Raw genomic sequence first — 18,504 nt, 5'->3', positions numbered from 1 at the left:
AAACAAACATTCTAAATGTGTCTCCGGTTGCAGTGTATAAGAACGACATCAGCTGACAGGAAGTAAACATGGACCCAAGCTGTTGGGTAATTCCATTGAAACGCACTAAAGCGGTTGTTCAGACAGAAGGTGAATACCGGTATATTCAGACTGATAGTATGAGGAAATAATAATGAGTTTTTTTAACATTAAAGCAGGTAAACATGTTCTTGTAGAAAAGCATTTATTTCGACTCAATCCCACATTCATCAATCGTCCTGCTGCCCCAAAGTGTGGATTAATCCACTGAAAAAATAGTCCCCAAGGGTTTCCTCTGTTTGCATAATGTTTGATTCATTTTTCAAATATGAAACTATTTATCTGTGAACCTCAGATTGGTGGAGAGTCTTACCGAAGCTTTTTCCTGATTAGATAAGTTTCAAACGGGCCAAACTTTTCCTCTTCATTGCTGAGTTTTATGGCCTCTTTATTTATAGAGGTGGGCCGCCTTACCTTACACATAAATCCACCTCCACTAACATCATAAAATATAATACACTTTAATGAAATATAACACTGTCCTTCAGGGAGAAAGAGCAGAGGAGCTATTTCACACAACACATTTCATATATTTAACACTTGTGACGTTTGTTTAAGCTTTCATCAGCAGACAGCATGTAATATCCTGAGAGGAAACGCTGCAACAAGTTAAGATAAATGTAGATTTTATCCAAACATTACAGCTCTTGTTGCAGTGGTCTCTGTCTGAGATATTAAAAAGGTTTGTTCAGCTTTATTGAGACTATAAATTACAGGTCTGGGTGAGTTTCAGCCCCTCCATGTTGAAATCACATTAATGTGACACAAACATTAAAGAGTAGAATAAGAAAGGTAAATATAATATGATTAGAAGAGGGTAAAATAAGAAAAGAGAAAGTAGCATGAAGGAAACCATAAAAGCCTGCAGACACAGACAGAAATATGAACATTTAGATGGATATTATCTATGTAGAAAAAGGTAACAAAGAATATGGAAACATAACAAGAACAATCAATACAATCAACAGTTAACATTTACAGAATATTCAATGATACTGGGCTGAAACTAAATGTTTATCACATATACACATACATAACCATCTTAAATTTACCAGAAATAGTTCAAACAAGCTCCTGTTTCTGAATGATTTCCTTTTTGAAATTCACTTTTTTCAATCACCCATAATGACAGATTTCGGTGTTAATAAAGGTCATATATTCAGGTGTATATATGACACTGTTGCTGCATCAAGTACAGCTTGTTTTCCCATGAAGTAGGACAAACGTCCTGATGACATGGAGTGTCAGCGGGGGTCTGATTCTGTCCCAGGTGGGCTGTGACATGGTGGAGCTGCTGGAGGCCAGATGAACATGAAGAGTTATAGAAAGCATAAAAAGATAGAAGGCTGTCAGATCAGAAGTGTCCACCGCGCTGACAGCTGTCAGAAGAAACAGGGACGTTAGAAACTGACGGGAAGCTTTTCTTACCGGGAGAAGAAGAATTCTATATTTGGTCAGTGTTTGGTATTCTGATCCCAAAGAAGTGATGAGTCCGTTATGTGTTGAATTAACAGGGAGGGTTAAACTGTCACCGTTTTACCAGCTAGTTGTTGGACAGGGTTGCATAAGTATCTTAAAGCTGCATTCTCTCTAGTGTCCATCAGGGGGCGACTCCTCTGGTTGTATAGAAGTCTATGAGAAAATGACTCTACTTCTCTCTTGATTTATTCCCTCAGTAAACATTGTAAACATGAGTTTATGGTCTCAATCTCTAGATCATGCTGCACCTTTATTCAGGATGGATGTTAAATGCAGTGACAGTTGGTGTGTAAAGGAATAGACTAGATTAACATCAGAGAGTTTTTGGCTTTACACCAAAAAAAGTTCTCAACAGTCTGCTTTATAGTTTCCTTTCCACCACTCCTTCACATCCAGTAAATACTTCTACTAGTACTTTATCATAAGGAATGTATAAATAAGAAATAATTGGGTTTATGCTGATGCTTGCTGCCACACCTCGGTGCTGCACAACTTTATTGCTTTAAAATGCACCTGACTAGAACATAGTATTTAATGATCTGTGCTTTTATAGATGTTGCCAACACTTGGCGATACGGCTTATAAATTATATCTTGATATATATATATATATAAAATATGTGTCAGTATTTTAACTGTTGGATTTAACTCTTAAATACAGCTCATATAGGACTTTTTAGAAATTTCTCATCTTCCTCTGAGGTGGTCTGCTTTTATTTTGAAAGGGAATTGTGGAAACAGGACGTTTCTCTGTGGCCCTCTGCTAGAGCAGGGTTTATGCTGGAAAAGTGTCTTTTAAAAGAAAAACATTTCTACTTTTATAACACATTTTAGAATAAAAAACATATTAAAAATACATTTCAAATCCCTGATGCTTTACGGTACCCGTCTGTCATTCAACTCAGATTAGCCCTTTGAAATGTATTCATTATTATTAAAGTCAACTCATTCACACAATGAAATACCATTTTTCTCAGAAATAGGCCTTTATTTTTTAATTTTATTTTTTTAAATGTATTTATATTTACTTACTTAATATTAAAGTATTATTTGATTTTATTTATCGATCAGCTGTTCCCACCTTCCAGTGTAATCAATTAAACCTCAGAGTGACATGCAGGTTTGGGTTTTCAACCAGAAAGTCATTTGTAGCACCGTCTGTTTAATTAACAGAGTTTCTGTATTCAAACAAATCCAACAGAGTGAGACGTCTTCTCTCTAACTTTCATCCATCCATCCATTTTCCGTAACCTGCTTATCCAGTTAAGGGTCGCAGGGTGCTGGAGCCGATCTCAGCTGTCAATGGGTGAAGGCAGGGTTCACCTGGACAGGGTTCACCTGGACAGGGTTCACCTGGACAGGTCTCCAGTCTGTCACAGGGCTGACATATAGAGACAAACAACCATTCACACTCACATCCACACCTACGGGCAGTTTAGAGTCTTCAATGCACCTAAGCTGCATGTCTTTGGACTGTGGGAGGAAGCCGGAGAACCCGGAGAGAACCCACGCTGACACGGGGAGAACATGCAAACTCCTCACAGAAGGTTGTCCAGCCCGGGAACTGAACCTAGACCCCTCTTGCTGTGAGGCGACAGTGCTAACCACTACACCACCGTGCAGCCCTTTCCTAACTTTCATTCATATCAATAATTTAGATTAAGTAGCTATAAATAAAATGAAGCCAAGTTTTCTATTTCTCTGTGTTGCAGTTTATGGAGTTTTATGAGTTTTTACTGTGGAAACAACCAATCAGAGACTCAGCATGGCTCCTTTACTGACCTCTGATTGGCTACAGATGACTGAGGGCTGTGAGGCAGAGGGCATGCTGGGAAATGGATTGGACTGAAATGAGGATGGCGATGTGAATGGAATCCAGCCGAGGTGTGTGTGTGTGTGTGTGTGTGTGTGTGTGTGTGTGTGTGTGTGTGTGTGTGTGTGTGTGTGTGTGTGTGTGTGTGTGTGTGTGTGTGTGTGTGTGTGTGTGTGTGTGTGTGTGTGTGTGTGTGTGTGTTACATTTTAAGGGAAACACATAGTCATTTGTTATTTCATTACAAAATGACATGAGTGCTTTGTGACCTGCTGCCTGAAAGTAAAGAACTGCTGTGTTAAAAGGTTTGTAACACATTTTGTTGTTCATCCACCTCGACCTGTGTGTGTGTGTGTGTGTGTGTGTGTGTGTGTGTGTGTGTGTGTGTGTGTGTGTGTGTGTGTGTGTGTGTGTGTGTGTGTGTGTGTGTGTGTGTGTGTGTGTGTGTGTGTGTGTGTGTGTGTGTGTGTGTGTGTGTGTGTGTTCAAAAGATAACTTGTGTTTCTGATTGTTTTCTTCTGAGGTGAATGAGGATATTAGTTTCTCAGATTGTGTGTGTGATTAAAAAAAAAATATATATATATATATCTTTAATCTGTTGGGGGTGAAATTGACCAATGACGACAAGCGTATACATTTGTTTAACCTGCGTGGAACACATCTGTGGATTTATTCACATTTCGACAGTTTCATTAATTAAACATTTGACTTTTATGACTTAAAGCAACTTTTTAACCTGAAGAGAACTTACACCAGATGGAGAGTTTAAATATTTACCTTCACAAGTAGTGTTTTCTTCTTCTACAAATAATTTCTTGGAGGTTAAAAGCAAACGCACACAGTTTACTTACCTTGTTTTTTTTGTTGGGTTTATCCTGAAGTGGTCGCTGTAAATAAGGACGGGTTCTTGGCTTCGTGGGGATTTGAGAGTGGTTGTAAAATGCAGACGTTTTTACTGTTTCATTTTAGTGTCTGGAGATGAGATCCAAAGTGATGGTTGGACACTTTCCAGTCTGATTAGAGCAGATTTTATGACCAGTTTAGAGTGAAATGAAACAGGTCTCTTCTGCTCATGATGTAAATACTGTGTGGAGGGTTTTGCATACAGCACAGACAACAGTTCCCCTTTTTCTGCTTTGAATAGATTAACACAAACATTTCACAAATGATGTCTTCGTTTTGGAGTTTATAAAGTACATATTTTTATCTGACTGGTGTTTAATCACCTGGATGCATTTAATTCATGTGTTCACCACTAATAAGGATCCATTGTTTTCCAAAATGAGCGACATGAAAGAAAACGGTCAATTTGTGTCCCTGTACAACAAACCAATACGTTGCATTTCGTGACAATTTCACAAAACTGCCGTCATACTGAGCTGGCTGTATAAATGTGCAACTAAACCAACAGTTAGGTTTAAACAACAAAACCAACAGTTAGGTTTAGACAACTAAACCAACAGTTAGGTTTAGACAACAAAACCAACAGTTAGGTTTAGACAACAAAACCAACAGTTAGGTTTAGACAACTAAACCAACAGTTAGGTTTAGACAACAAAACCAACAGTTAGGTTTAAACAACAAAACCAACAGTTAGGTTTAGACAACAAAACCAACAGTTAGGTTTAGACAACTAAACCAACAGTTAGGTTTAAACAACAAAACCAACAGTTAGGTTTAGACAACAAAACCAACAGTTAGGTTTAGACAACTAAACCAACAGTTAGGTTTAGACAACAAAACCAACAGTTAGGTTTAGACAACTAAACCAACAGTTAGGTTTAAACAACTAAACCAACAGTTAGGTTTAGACAACAAAACCAACAGTTAGGTTTAAACAACTAAACCAACAGTTAGGTTTAGACAACAAAACCAACAGTTAGGTTTAAACAACTAAACCAACAGTTAGGTTTAGACAACAAAACCAACAGTTAGGTTTAGACAACTAAACCAACAGTTAGGTTTAAACAACAAAACCAACAGTTAGGTTTAGACAACAAAACCAACAGTTAGGTTTAGACAACTAAACCAACAGTTAGGTTTAGACAACAAAACCAACAGTTAGGTTTAAACAACTAAACCAACAGTTAGGTTTAAACAACTAAACCAACAGTTTGGATCAGTACTTGGTATCAGCTAATATTCAGAGTTTTGGTTTTGTCTTGTGAGAGAAACAGTGTGTCCATCATTTTAACGATGTGGAACATGTTGCTGCTGTGGTTCAAACTTTAGACCAGTTATGTTTGATTGGTTTGTAAAAAATGTTTTCCTTTCTTTTTTTACCCTCTTCTGAAATGTCTTAAAGGACCCGAGTGTTGCTGTTGTTTTGCTCAGAATCAGCTGTCAGTCAAACTGTAATGTCTTTTTCCTCGGATCGGGTACTTAGTGGATTAAATCGGAACCAGGGACCAGGGAGTCGGGTTTGGTTTAACGGAGACCAGTAGAGGTGTGTTCGTGTTGTGATTGGCTCCGTTGGCAGCAGATAAGCCGATTAACGTTTATCTCAAAGTGAGGAAAAAGCTTTTTGTCGTTGATGTTCTGAGACAGACGGACTGGGATTGATTTGGATCACTGCCAAGTGTTTTACAGTCTTATTTTCTTGTGAGCAGGTCAGTGTGAGGTATAGGAAGCTGTGCAGGGTGGACGTGTACTGTTTGGAATGCGGCCTGATGTGTTTAATGTGAGCTGGAGTGGACCAGTGATCCAGGCAGACCACTGGAGGTCAGCAGCACCATGTGTCTCTCTGTGTGTGTGTGTGTGTGTGTGTGTGTGTGTGTGTGTGTGTGTGTGTGTGTGTGTGTGTGTGTGTGTGTGTGTGTGTGTGTGTGTGTGTGTGTGTGTGTGTGTGTGTGTGTGTGTGTGTGTGTGTGTGCACAGCCTCTTTCTAAGACGTGTTCATGGATTTTCCCAAAACCAATGATGAGATCAACACTAATTGGCTGAACAGATGGTTTCAAACTTGGCTCTGGAGAGAAGATTTGATTGAAGAGATGTGACAGCATGTATGTGTGTTTTTGTGATGAATTAAAGTAACATTCTGCTGTTATTCTATATTTCCTGTAAGTTTATTTTTGGGTGATTTTAATCCTTTATTACACAAAGTGTCAAGATGACAAATTGTCGTCATAACCCGAAAGTTTATATTAAACAAATCCCATGAAAAGACTTAAAACCAAAAGTTAAAGTATCTACAAAAAGCCCCACAGCTATTTTCATAATCAATTTGTCATAAAATGAATTATTTATTAGTGCTGATTATCAATCGCATAAAGTTTTACAGTGTTTTCATTCAAAAAACAAAACTTATTCCTTGTCTTCCTGTGCAATGCTTACTCTTCTTTCTTCTTATGTCAGGATGCTGCCTCACATCTTGAAAACTGCAGTACTAAAAAAAAATAACGTTGATTTTTTCCAACAATGAAAATACAATAAATATAATAAGTGGACATTGGGGATGCAGTAAGAATGAAATGAAGCACCAAATGTGGATTAATGGTCCCAATAATTGCACCAGTTCCTTCTGGTTTCTAATAAATGACCGGCTGTTTTAGGAAATAATCCATCATTTTCTTTTTTATACAACTTCAGTGGGAACATTTGGAGCTGAAAGTATTATAAATGGAACATAATTTAGCATTATTACCCTTAACATATTTGAATGAATGAAATAGAATTGTAGTTTATTGTCGACTCTATTCAAACAGCCTCCTGCTGACTGAGCCTCCTCCTCATTTGCTAAGTAATCAGGTTTATTACAGTCTTCACTCATCCATCAGAATCACATCTGAGCCTCCATCCTTCCCATCCATCACTCTGCCTCCACCCTTCATCAGCAGGTCTCTCTAGATTAGCTAATATATTACCTCACCTCCAGTCCAGAACAGGACCATCAGCGTTGGGTTCAGTCAGAGCTGTGATTTGTTCAGCTGTAATGAAGCGTCTGACAGCGATTGGCTGAGAGTCAGTTACCGTTTCTACCTGATTGGATCATTGACGTTATAAACGAGTCTGAACAAAGAAAAGCTCTCTGTTTACTTTGTGTTCATTACTAATGTACAGGAGGGTGGAGTATGGTTCTTTGTTTGAACCTCCAACAAACAGGACTACCACCAGAAGAAGTTTGACACCATGTTGTGGTTTTGTTGGATCTAATCAAACAGTTTTAGCTATTACTATTATCTTAACTTTAAATGAATTCCATATTTACAGAAATGAAGCAAACAAATATTTTTAAACTCACTTTTAACAACTTTATTATCTCATTTTTTACTCACAAACCAGTAATGTAAATAAGTACATTTACTCATGCATATTACTAACATACATATATGTGAGGTACTTGTACTTTACATGAGTATTGTTATATTACCTTCCACTTCTCCTCCAGATCATCTCACTCCATAAAATAAGATAAGATAATCCTTTATTAGTCCCGCAGCAGGGAAATGTGTAATATATGATAGTGAAACACTGAGAGCGAACATTTAACTGCACAATAAATACTTGTACTTACTTTAAAGTGGCCCTATTATGCTTTTCCACTTTTTCGCTCTTCTTTAGTGTGTTATATATATTTGTACAGCTCCTGAAACGGCTCCATTGAATTCTCTCCTTCACTTCCGTAACTTTATGAGGTCATAATGTAACTTTATGAGGTCACAATGTAACTTTATGAGGTCACAATGTTACAGAAGTGACGTAAAACTCTTGGGCTAGTTTGGCCCTCACTCAAACATGAAAGAAAGAGATTGCTCTGAAGTCCACGTCTACCGTGGTGTAGTGGTTATGAATGCAGTCTCTCACCCAGGAGGCCTGGGTTCGAACCCTAAGGTGAGCTATTGTTCATTTGTCATGCTCTGGAGGAAGAGTTTTTTTAAATATGAAACGTTGACCAATCAGAGCAGACTTTGCTTTCTGGAGGGAGGAGCTACAACTTAGCGTTTCAGAGAGAGGGTGAGAAGAGGTGCTGCAGGACAGAATGATGAGAAAAACAAGGAGGATTATGGGCATTAACACATGTAAACATGTTGTAACTGTAACTGGAGATAAAAATATGCATCCGGAAAATATCATAATAATTTTTTCCGCTTTCAACATCGCCTGAACTGCATTTCACATCATAGTAAATGTTCTCCATCACCCCCAAACCAGAACTAATAATGCAGCTTAACAGGTTTCACAAGAACAGCTGGAGATATCCACCAGTCTGTCGACATGAAAGAGAAGAGCAATAGTTTACTGATAGAACATTGAATTCTCTTTGAATTTGGACGTATTATTTTAGATTCAATAAACTTTGACAACTGTGGATTTCAAATAAAGGAGACAACGTAGCATGTCTTTGTTTCCACCACATCAGGACCAGATTGCTCCGTGTTTTATGGACCTGTTCAGATTAAACATGGCCTGTGAGGATCCTATCAGGAACATTTGTGATGTAATGAAGCACTTGTTCTGGCTTTTACACCTGACAGTGATTTACCTCCTCCATAATAACCTCCTTGTCATGACGGAGAGGCTTCGTTGGCCCAGATTCAGACCGGATCAGATTCTTCATGACCAACGTCAAACGTCTGTGGCTCTCTGCCAGAACACTTCATCCTGCTGTTAAAGCTTCTCCTCTGGACATATGTCCTTCAGCACTGGATGTCACTCTGAGTGAGGATCCAGGAGAACAAAGTCCCTCCTTAAAGAAGGGTTTCATCTCTCCGGATTCACAGTTCAGGGATCAACACATGATTGTCAGCCTCTCTACTGATAGTGATGGATATATGATGATATATATTTATTTTTTCCAAGGTCCCAAAAATCATTCATTTCTCTGAAGTCAGTAAACCATCAAAAATACTAAATGTTATACTTTCAGTTAACAACAAAGTTCATAATTCATCTCTAATATCTATTTTATATTAATGTGAAAACATCTCCTTCAAACTACTGGATTTATTCTAGTTTATCACCAACGCTACATTTTACAGATTACATGTGAACACATCATGATAACGTTATAACGTTATTTACACTGCGATGGCTAACGATAAACTGTCAAATGAAACCGTGAGGGGGATCAGTAGGATCACTGATCAACAACGGTCCGTTACTCCACTAGTGATTGGTATTGATCGGCTTTAACATGATCAGATATGAATGGTTCAACCCACTGAATACATCATCATCCTGGAAAACCGTACGCAGCTAAACGTCCCTCTAGTTAATTTGAGTTTCCATCTCAAGACAAACTTTATTGATTGATTGGATAGAGGAGTGCTCTTTGAGGCCGATGTATGAATAAGAGAGTAAGCAAACAGAGCGATAAATCTCCACGAAGGCTCTGGAGTCTTTTGAGCTTTTTATTGTGTTGTTTCTGTCCCGTCGTTGAAAATGTTTGTTTTGACAGCAGGGTGAATTTATGGGATGTGACATCTTCATTATGAGGAAAAGCCGTCAACAAATACGTCATGTAAGTCCTTCAGTGTGTAACGTTCAGGCTTTTATGTCCCTCCTTTTACTTTACTTTAGATTGATGAATGGTATAAAGTGGAAAGGAGTGAAAAGTTTCGTTTTTCTACTTTAAATGATGCACTACGGGCAGAGAGGAGGTGCATCAGAGTGGAACGCACCATCAGAGAGTCTGTAATCTCAGTAAATAACAACCTGAAATCTCATCATGGCCAGTTTTCACCTGCCACACACACTGGAGTGCTGCTCTCTTTGCAGTAATGGACGTGAATAACAGAGGCAGTAGAAACACCGCCTGCTCACACCATCAGCTGTTCATACAAAGCAATCACATAAAAAAGACATGAGAGTAGTGGAGTAGCCTCAGGTCCTAGCTGGGTTAGCTTAGCTTCCATCTCGGCTCTCCTCCCTGGGTCAGTTTGGTGGCGTTTGGTAAACCAATCCTGACGCTTCCTTTCATATGTTTATGAATGTAATCTGTCATATGCTATAAGCGCTCCAGTAATAAACACGGAAAAAAACAAGGAATTCAGGCAAAGAAATGCTATAAAAGTATGAACCAAACTGTGGATTTTGAGAATCGATACAAAAAACTTTCAAGTGATAAACTACCTTAAAATACTATATTGACATTGAAAACAAACGCACAGTACCGTCACTGACCACCAGGGGGCTCCAGCTTTAGTGTGAACACATCTGGAAGTGTTCCAAATCTTGGCTGGGCTTGTAGTTCTTCAGTGTCTGTGGCCTCACATCCTCTCTGCTGTCAAAGCCGTCTGTGTTGCAGTTCATCGTCAGTGAACGTCGTTTAGGTGTCGGAGCACAAAGGACGTCTTTGTGACTCGATGGCCGGCTGACTGGCTGCCGACTGGCTCGCCGGCTGTTTAGTGTCTGCTGGTGATCTGCCTCCACATACATGTGTGTCACGCTGCTGCCTTTTTTTTTTTTTTTTTTTTTTTAGGAAACGTTGAGTGGTGACTCTCCACCAGCGTGTCCTGTGAAGTGGGACATTGTTCTGTTGATGCTGTGCAGCACTGAGACTCAACACCAACCGTAGAATAGAGCGAAATGTGGACGGTCGCCTGGTAACCGACCCCACCACATGACAAACCTGGATGTCATTGTGTTTAGCTTTTGTTGCTGCACCAGATTGAAGCCAACAGTACACTTTGAACCCCTGAAAACCACAGAAAACTACAATTCCAAACAATTTAACGTGTGTTTTTGTTGGTTTATACATCCAGCATACTAGTTGACACATTCAGGAAGTATCTGCTTAAACCATTAAATGCTGTGGGTTGCCTTTATTAAGAGGGTACATTGGTAAAGAAGAAATCCCAGCAGATTTCCAAAATAGATCCAATGTGTTCATTAACTATGTAAACTGTCATGTGTATTATTCTAATTAAGATGCTATAAAATGGATTAAAGCAGCAAATCCTCATGTTGGAGAAACCAGAACCAGAGAATGATTCCTACCATATATGGACTTGATATTGGTTGTTGTTGCCGGCCTCTATATTTCCTGGATTTGGTGTTTGCATGATGCTCAGGGTTTTCCACCACCATCATGAGACCTGGGCATTGAGCAGCTTCACACATCTTCACTTCCTCCTGATATTTAACTCAATTCAGCCACAGTAGGAAAAAAATAACATTGCAACCCAGCTGCCCCAGTGGATTGTGGGTCGACCCTACATGCTTTTCTGCTGCTGCTCGGGTCATCTAGCTGGAGAGTTTAAAGACTAACATGTGAAGAGAAGAATCCGACCAAAAGGTTAATTGACAGATGAGGGATTGTGGGAGTTGGAGTTCTGACAGCTCTGTCACGTCTCAGGTTGAAACTTCCTCTCCGCTGTGTCTCCGTGTTTGAAAAAACCTCCTCGGATGCTCGTCCTCAGGTCTCTGCAGACGAACAGACTTCACTGAGCAGTAAAAAACATGTTTAATGACCCCCCGCTCTCTCTTATGTCCTCAGGTCGGCTCTACGCCATGCAGACCGGCATGAAGCTGGACAGTAAAACACCAGAGTGCAGAAAGTTCCTGATCAAACTCATGGACCAGCTGGAGACGGTAAGCTAGACCCTCTGAAGTCCTGTTTCTCCTGGGTACAATGTCAGCGTCGAACCATTAAAGGCTTGTTTGGACCAATCAGCTGCTGCTCTCACATCACATGCTGAGGTTTTATTACTTACCAGAGCCACTTGTTACTCTCCCTTTAAGTAAAATGTCCAAATACTAAAGCTGAAATATCACAAAAGTCCTTCTGCATCATCTATATGTTCATAAAAACCATCCGTGAAAATACCTCAGTGTCCCGTTAAGAGGCTGAGTAGATTCAAGGCTTTGTGTTTGAGACTTCTGGGGAAAAGAAACCGGCCGGTTGTTAAGAATCTCATTATGTTTTCATACGAGTTGGAGCAAAGTGACAGGTGACATATCGGAACCAGCTTCATGGAGAAAAATGGCCGACTGTAGAGCTGACAGCCTCATTACTGTGATCAGAATACATCAGTGAGGAGAGCGGAGGTTTGCAAAATGTGAGATAATGAAGGATGGCTGATACAGAGGTTTTCTTACAACACACACTGCAGAGCTCTACTGTAATCAGTACACACACACACACACACACACACACACACACACACACACACACACACACATATATATACTGTATATAAGTCTGTGAGAAAATGACTCTACTTCTCTCTTGATTTATTCCCTCAGTAAACATTGTAAACATGAGTTTATGGTCTCAATCTCTAGTTTCAAGTCTTCTTCAATACAGCATGATGTTCATTTAGTAAATGATGCTCCATTTAGAGTCAAACAGACCATAAAGCAGGGGATGCTTTAGGGCGGGGCTACACACTGATTGGCATCAAGTTTTTACCATCAACTTGTTGACATGTTTTACTTGCCCAATAGCCAAACTTACTTTTCAGAAATGAAGAATGTAGACCAGTTAATGTCTAAACAATTCAATAGAGATTTTGACAATTTGACAAAATAACGTCTAAAAATGAAATTCTAAATGTTATACAATTTACTTAGTTTTTGTCATTTTTAGTCATGAATTACATTTAAACATATAATTAAAAATCATTAAGAAATAAATAACTGTACTTTTTAAAAAAAGATTTGCTTTGATTAAACATTTTTTGATTGGGTAATAGTCATTTTATTGATGTATTATAATCTGTTTAGAGCTAGTGTTAGGAAGTTAAACAGCTCATAATTCATCTCTAATATTTGTTTTATATTAATGTGAAAACATCTCCTTTTATTCATGTTTAAAGATTACATTTGAACACATCATGATAACATTTACCTTCAGCCAATACTCATTTTTACAGTTTAGAGCTTGAACGAATGGAACCTCCATACGTTAGCAGTTAGCTCCTTTATAAGAAGCGCTCTGCTCTTATTCACTGTGATTAATCGGAGCAGATAAATGGGAATGAATTACAATATAATAAGTGTCTGATTAAGTTCATTGTTCCAAATGTTGCTGAGCTCCGTTAGCTCCGTTATTTAGCCGAGCAGACTGTGCTGCTAACCGGCTGCTAATTGATTGATTGCCCTGATTGTTACATTTATCACATATTACATTTGGCTGCACGGTCACTTCAACCCTGCAGAGGAAAGATGGACGTCCATAACAGTCACCTTCTGCATATGCTGCACTTTAAATACCTTCAAATCAAAGTAAGTCTCCAATAATTCAACAAGTCTCAGGTTTAAATGTTCCACTGCAGCACACGTACGTCAGGATTGATCGAGAATTCTGTCACAAAAAGCCTTTTGGTGTTTTCATAAATGCAGAGGCTTTCATTTGACGCTCATTTACCTGAAGGAGGCTGCTTGTCAACAAGGGCCAGACTAATTCGATTTTATGGAGTTGTTATGATGGGGAGGAGGAGGAGGAGGAAGAGGAGGTGAACGGGCTCGGAGCGTCCCAGCGGGGGTCAAACAAATGAGCCTTTTAATCGAGAGGTGGAGAGGAACAGAAGGAGAGGTGATGGAGCAGCAACAGATCATGTCTCCAGTTCTACTTTGAGCTTTTATAAATGTTAAATAGTTGACAGGATATTTTTATTTCTATTTTTAAGATTTGAGAAAAAGCTCCACCTCCATGTTTTACAAACGGGTCACAGTGGTGAGAGGTGGAGCTCAGAGGAGGTGAAACAAGAGCAGGTGGAGGTTTTTTCTTTTTTTTTTATGGAGGGGGGGAGGAGGAGGAGGAGGAGGTGGGAAGTCCCGCAGCGACCCTGGACTCACTTTAAGAGCCAATTAAAGGAAGCAGTGGACGAGGATGTAAACATGCAAACTCACACACACACACACACACACACACACACACACACACACACACACACACACACACACACACACACAGGTTTTTACAGAAGCTCCAGGGATCGTCATTACTGTCACACAGTCAGGATGTCAACAGGACTCACATCCGCTGCTTTGATGTGTGTGTGTGTGTGTGTGTGTGTGTGTGTGTGTGTGTGTGTGTGTGTGTGTGTGTGTGTGTGTGTGTGTGTGTGTGTGTGTGTGTGTGTGTGTGTGTGTGTGTGTGTGTGTGTGTGTGTGTGTGTGTGTTCTTACTCATAGTGTAAATGTCTTTCTGTTTGTGCACATTTAGTCCCACGAATATATATTTTTCATGTCCAATGAATTTTACGCTTGCAGATTATTAACGCAGTCATTATTTATTATTTATTATTTATCTGCAGGCCTTAAAGTGATATTTGATATATTTAGTGGTCATAACATAGACTGAACATAAGAGGTGGACGTAGTCGTCATGACACAAGTGACCATATATGGACTGAGGAGGAGTGACGTAGAGACGCCGTATACGTCTCTGGTGACGACCTGTCAATCAGTGTGTAGCCCCGCCCTAAAGCATCCCCTGCTTTATGGTCTGTGTGACTCTAAATGGAGCATCATTTACTAAATGAACATCATGCTGTATTGAAGAAGACTTGAAACTAGAGATTGAGACCATAAACTCATGTTTACAATGTTTACTGAGGGAATAAATCAAGAGAGAAGTAGAGTCATTTTCTCATAGACTTCTATACAACCAGAGGAGTCGCCCCCTGGTGGACAGGAGAGAGAATGCAGCTTTAACACAGGAAGCTTTGGTTTCACTTTCAGATTCAAAGGTTGCTGCCTGGTTCATAGGCTGTATTTTTAATATATACTTCTCGATTGTTGTCTTGGCCGTCATTTCAGAGCTTGTTGTGTTCGTTTAAAGAAGGTTCAGTGATCCAGATGTTTCTCTCCGGTTACATTTCAGTATTCAGCTCTATAAAAGCTTCCTAATGTGCTGCTCACATCCAGCAGCATCCCACCACACATGGAGAAGCCTGGTGATTTAGTAAGGACATGTCTTTATTGTCCCAGATGGAGACCAGGAGAGCAACGCCTTGTGCTGTAAAACATTTCATCTTCTCTTAAAGTCTGAAACGTGTGGACGCCCGAAGGGTTTCTCCGTCTTTATGAACTCATTTCTACAGAGTGATGGAGTCGGTACACAAAGTACAGCTGCTCTTTTCTCTCTCTCTCTCTTTCCCTGACGACCTGGCTCATACACACAGTACTTGTTGGACTCATTAATTCTATTTTCCACCGTCATCACCGCCTCAACTCTCCGAGGCTTCGCTCTCACCGGGATGCTGGAAAATATGGATTCTTTACTTGAGAAGAAATCAGTTTGGGAGAAACCTCCAGCAGCTACCAGTCAGAAGCTGCTAAATATAGAGGTTATAGTCTAAAAGTACATTTAAATACGCTCTTAATTACCTCTCAATCAATTATACCAAATCAGAGTGTTTCATCCTCTCTGCTGTTAGTCTGATCGTCTTCATTAAGCACTGATGACGTCTGTCTGTCAGACACTTTTCACTCCTGCTGCTGAGATTCATACCTTTTTAATCATTAAACACACCTGCTACGTTCTGGTCCTCGTCTCCGTCTCTGTTAACCTGTGACAGGGCTTTGTAGTGTTGAGCTTGTCTGTCCTCTCCTGTGATTGGTCGGTTTAATAAAACATACCGTGGTTAAATAATCGCTCCGATCTGTCCAGAAGAATGTGAGCCGCAGGCTGTTTTTTAAAATCATCCTTTTTTTCAAATACAGTTCTTTGACAGAAATTCAAACATGATTACAGCCTAATTTGACAGATTATTTCATCTTTTACACATCAAGTGGTTCAACCTAACTATGCAGAGACAAACTGTTTCTGTTCACATAGACTGTATGTAGGAAGTGGACATAGCTGTTGTAACGTTACCCAGAGGTTTGACGTCGCCATCTTGTTTTTTTGTCTTTCTTTATCTTGGTTTTTGTCCGTCTTTCTTGGTTTTAATCCTCTTCATTTTTTGTTTGTCTTGGTTTTTGTCTTTCTTTATCTTGTTTTTTTTGTCCGTTTTCATCTTGGTTTTAATCTTTCTTGATGTTGTCATTTGTCCGTCACCATCTTGGTTTTGTCCTTCTTCATCATGTTTTTGATCTTTTTTTTGGTCTTTCTTTGTCTTGGCATTGTATCGGTCTACATACTGTTTTTGTGTCCGTCTTCATCTTGTTTTTTGTCGGATTTCCTCTTGGTTTTTGTCCATCGTCATCTTGGTTTGTCTTTATCTTGTATTTTTATCTCTCTTCATCTAGTTTTTGTGTCCGTCTTCAACTTGTTTTTGTGTCCTTCTTTATCTTGTTTAATGTCCGTTCAAATCTTGTTTTTGTCCATCTTCATTTTAGTTTTGTCCGTCTTCATCTTGGTTTTAATTTGTCTTTACTGTTGTTTTTCGTCCATCTTCATCCTGTTCATTTTCTGTCTACATCTTGTTCATTAGCTGCAAAAGAAAAACAACGTGGCTTCGGCCATAATACAAGATGGCGGCTTCAAAACAACCTACCTTACTTCAGCCCATGTTGCTAACAGCGTACAGCTTTAAGTTTCCAGGTGGATCTTGTGTTTACGAGTTTTGCTTCCAAATCACGTGCATTAATCTACATAATGTGAATTCTGCGCGCACGCAACCGGATCTCATGTGGAAAGGCGTAAAGATAGCAAGACATTTCCCCTTTTCATTCGTACGCATTTTAGGCGTTTTGTTATTTAACGCCACATTGTTGCAGAGAAACGGTAGCAATTGTGTTTAGGAACCAAAACCACTTAGTTAGGTTTATGAAAAACATCATGGTTAAGCTTGAAATAAGTAAAATACGTACAGAAACCCATCCCCCACTCCTCCTGCCTCTCCGGTCTCTCTCACATTGTTTAGAGCATAACTTTTTATTTTATGAAGATGTATTTACATTTCAGTCAATACATGGTGTTCAAATAACAGAAAGGCATTCTTATCGAATGCCAAATGACTTACAAATTGTCGTGTCATACGTTGAGCCATGACCGGACCGTGACCCCCCCTACGGTGAAGGTTCAGTAGAAACCCTAACGGAAAGACTTGACTCTAATGGAAACATGTCTAATTCCCACTTCATTTTTGCAGCTTTTACATTTTTAAATTTGCTTAAATTCTTATAAACACTTAAAGTTTGATTTCAGGTCAAATTAGATTGAGAGACGTGTTCAGTTTCCTTTGATCACCAGACTCATTCTGCTCTGAAGACAGGGGTTTTACATTCCTCTGACACACACACACACACACACACACACACACACACACACACACACACACACACACACACACACACACACACACACACACACACACATTAATCCAGTGAACAGAGTGTCTATTCAGGCTGGTCAGGGTCCACCTGCTGGAGGGAACCAGAGTGTTTGCTTTTAGTGGTTTTACAAGAAACCTGAAGCCGAGCTGGACGTCGTAATGGAGAGAGGGGGGGGGGGTATTTAATGGGGAAGAGGAGTTAGAGGTTAAGAAAGTACATGAAGGTTGAGTGAAAAGGAGGCACGATGGATGTTTGTATATTTTCTAATTGATTAATTTCTATTATAATATTATTCTGCATATTTGACCTTTCACAATAAAAGTCCCAGCCAATCACAGCGTCACTACGTGTCCTGCTTCGTAGTCTTCTTTACTGGAGGATTGATTGATTTTTGTTTATTGATTTTTTTTATTGATGGTGTGTTGATCTGTTCTCCAGATGAAGAAGGAGCTGGGTGAAAACGACTCCATCAGTCAGGAGGTGGTGGGGAACGCCCACATCGAGAACTACGCCTTAAAGATGTTCCTCTACGCCGACAACGAGGACCGACAGGGACGCTTCCACAAGTGAGGAACTCATCCGGGGTTCTGCAGGAACACATCGGGTTCTGTGGGGGAATAATGAGAAACACAAACACTACCTCATCTCCTCTCCTCCTGTCCTGGCCGCCTTTCCTTTCCTCCTTCTTTCCTCTCCTTATTTCCTCTCCTCGTTTTCTCTCCTCTCCACCTATCTTGTTCCCTCCCCTCCTCTCCTGTCCTCCTCATTTTCTCTCCTCTCCTTCTTTCCTCTCCTCCTCTCCGGTCCTCCTCACTTTCTCTCCTCTCATCCTGTTTCCTCTCCCCATTTTCTATCCTCTCTTTTCCTGCCTTTGTTTCCTCTCCGCTCTTTTCCCTGTTTCCTCTCCTCCTCTTGTCTCTCCTCATCTTGTTTCCTCCCTCCTCTCCTGTCCTCATTTCCTCTCCTCT

At 39.8% G+C, this 18,504-nt stretch overlaps 1 protein-coding gene across 1 annotated transcript in view; it reads left to right on the top strand.

Moving 5' to 3' along the window:
- Positions 1-18,504, top strand: part of vta1 (vesicle (multivesicular body) trafficking 1) — a 47,931-nt gene that overhangs the window by 2,002 nt on the left and 27,425 nt on the right. Inside the window, exons 2-3 of the mRNA XM_054618567.1 lie at positions 11,805-11,899; positions 17,975-18,102. Coding sequence (XP_054474542.1) covers positions 11,805-11,899; positions 17,975-18,102 — 223 coding nt within the window. The remainder of the gene's footprint in view (positions 1-11,804; positions 11,900-17,974; positions 18,103-18,504) is intronic.

The sequence above is a fragment of the Anoplopoma fimbria genome, chromosome 18 (assembly GCF_027596085.1).
Source record: "Anoplopoma fimbria isolate UVic2021 breed Golden Eagle Sablefish chromosome 18, Afim_UVic_2022, whole genome shotgun sequence".
In the NCBI taxonomy this organism is placed as follows: domain Eukaryota; kingdom Metazoa; phylum Chordata; class Actinopteri; order Perciformes; family Anoplopomatidae; genus Anoplopoma; species Anoplopoma fimbria.
The sequence above is the reverse complement of the archived record's forward strand: the minus strand, read 5'-3'. Positions and strand labels throughout refer to the sequence as shown.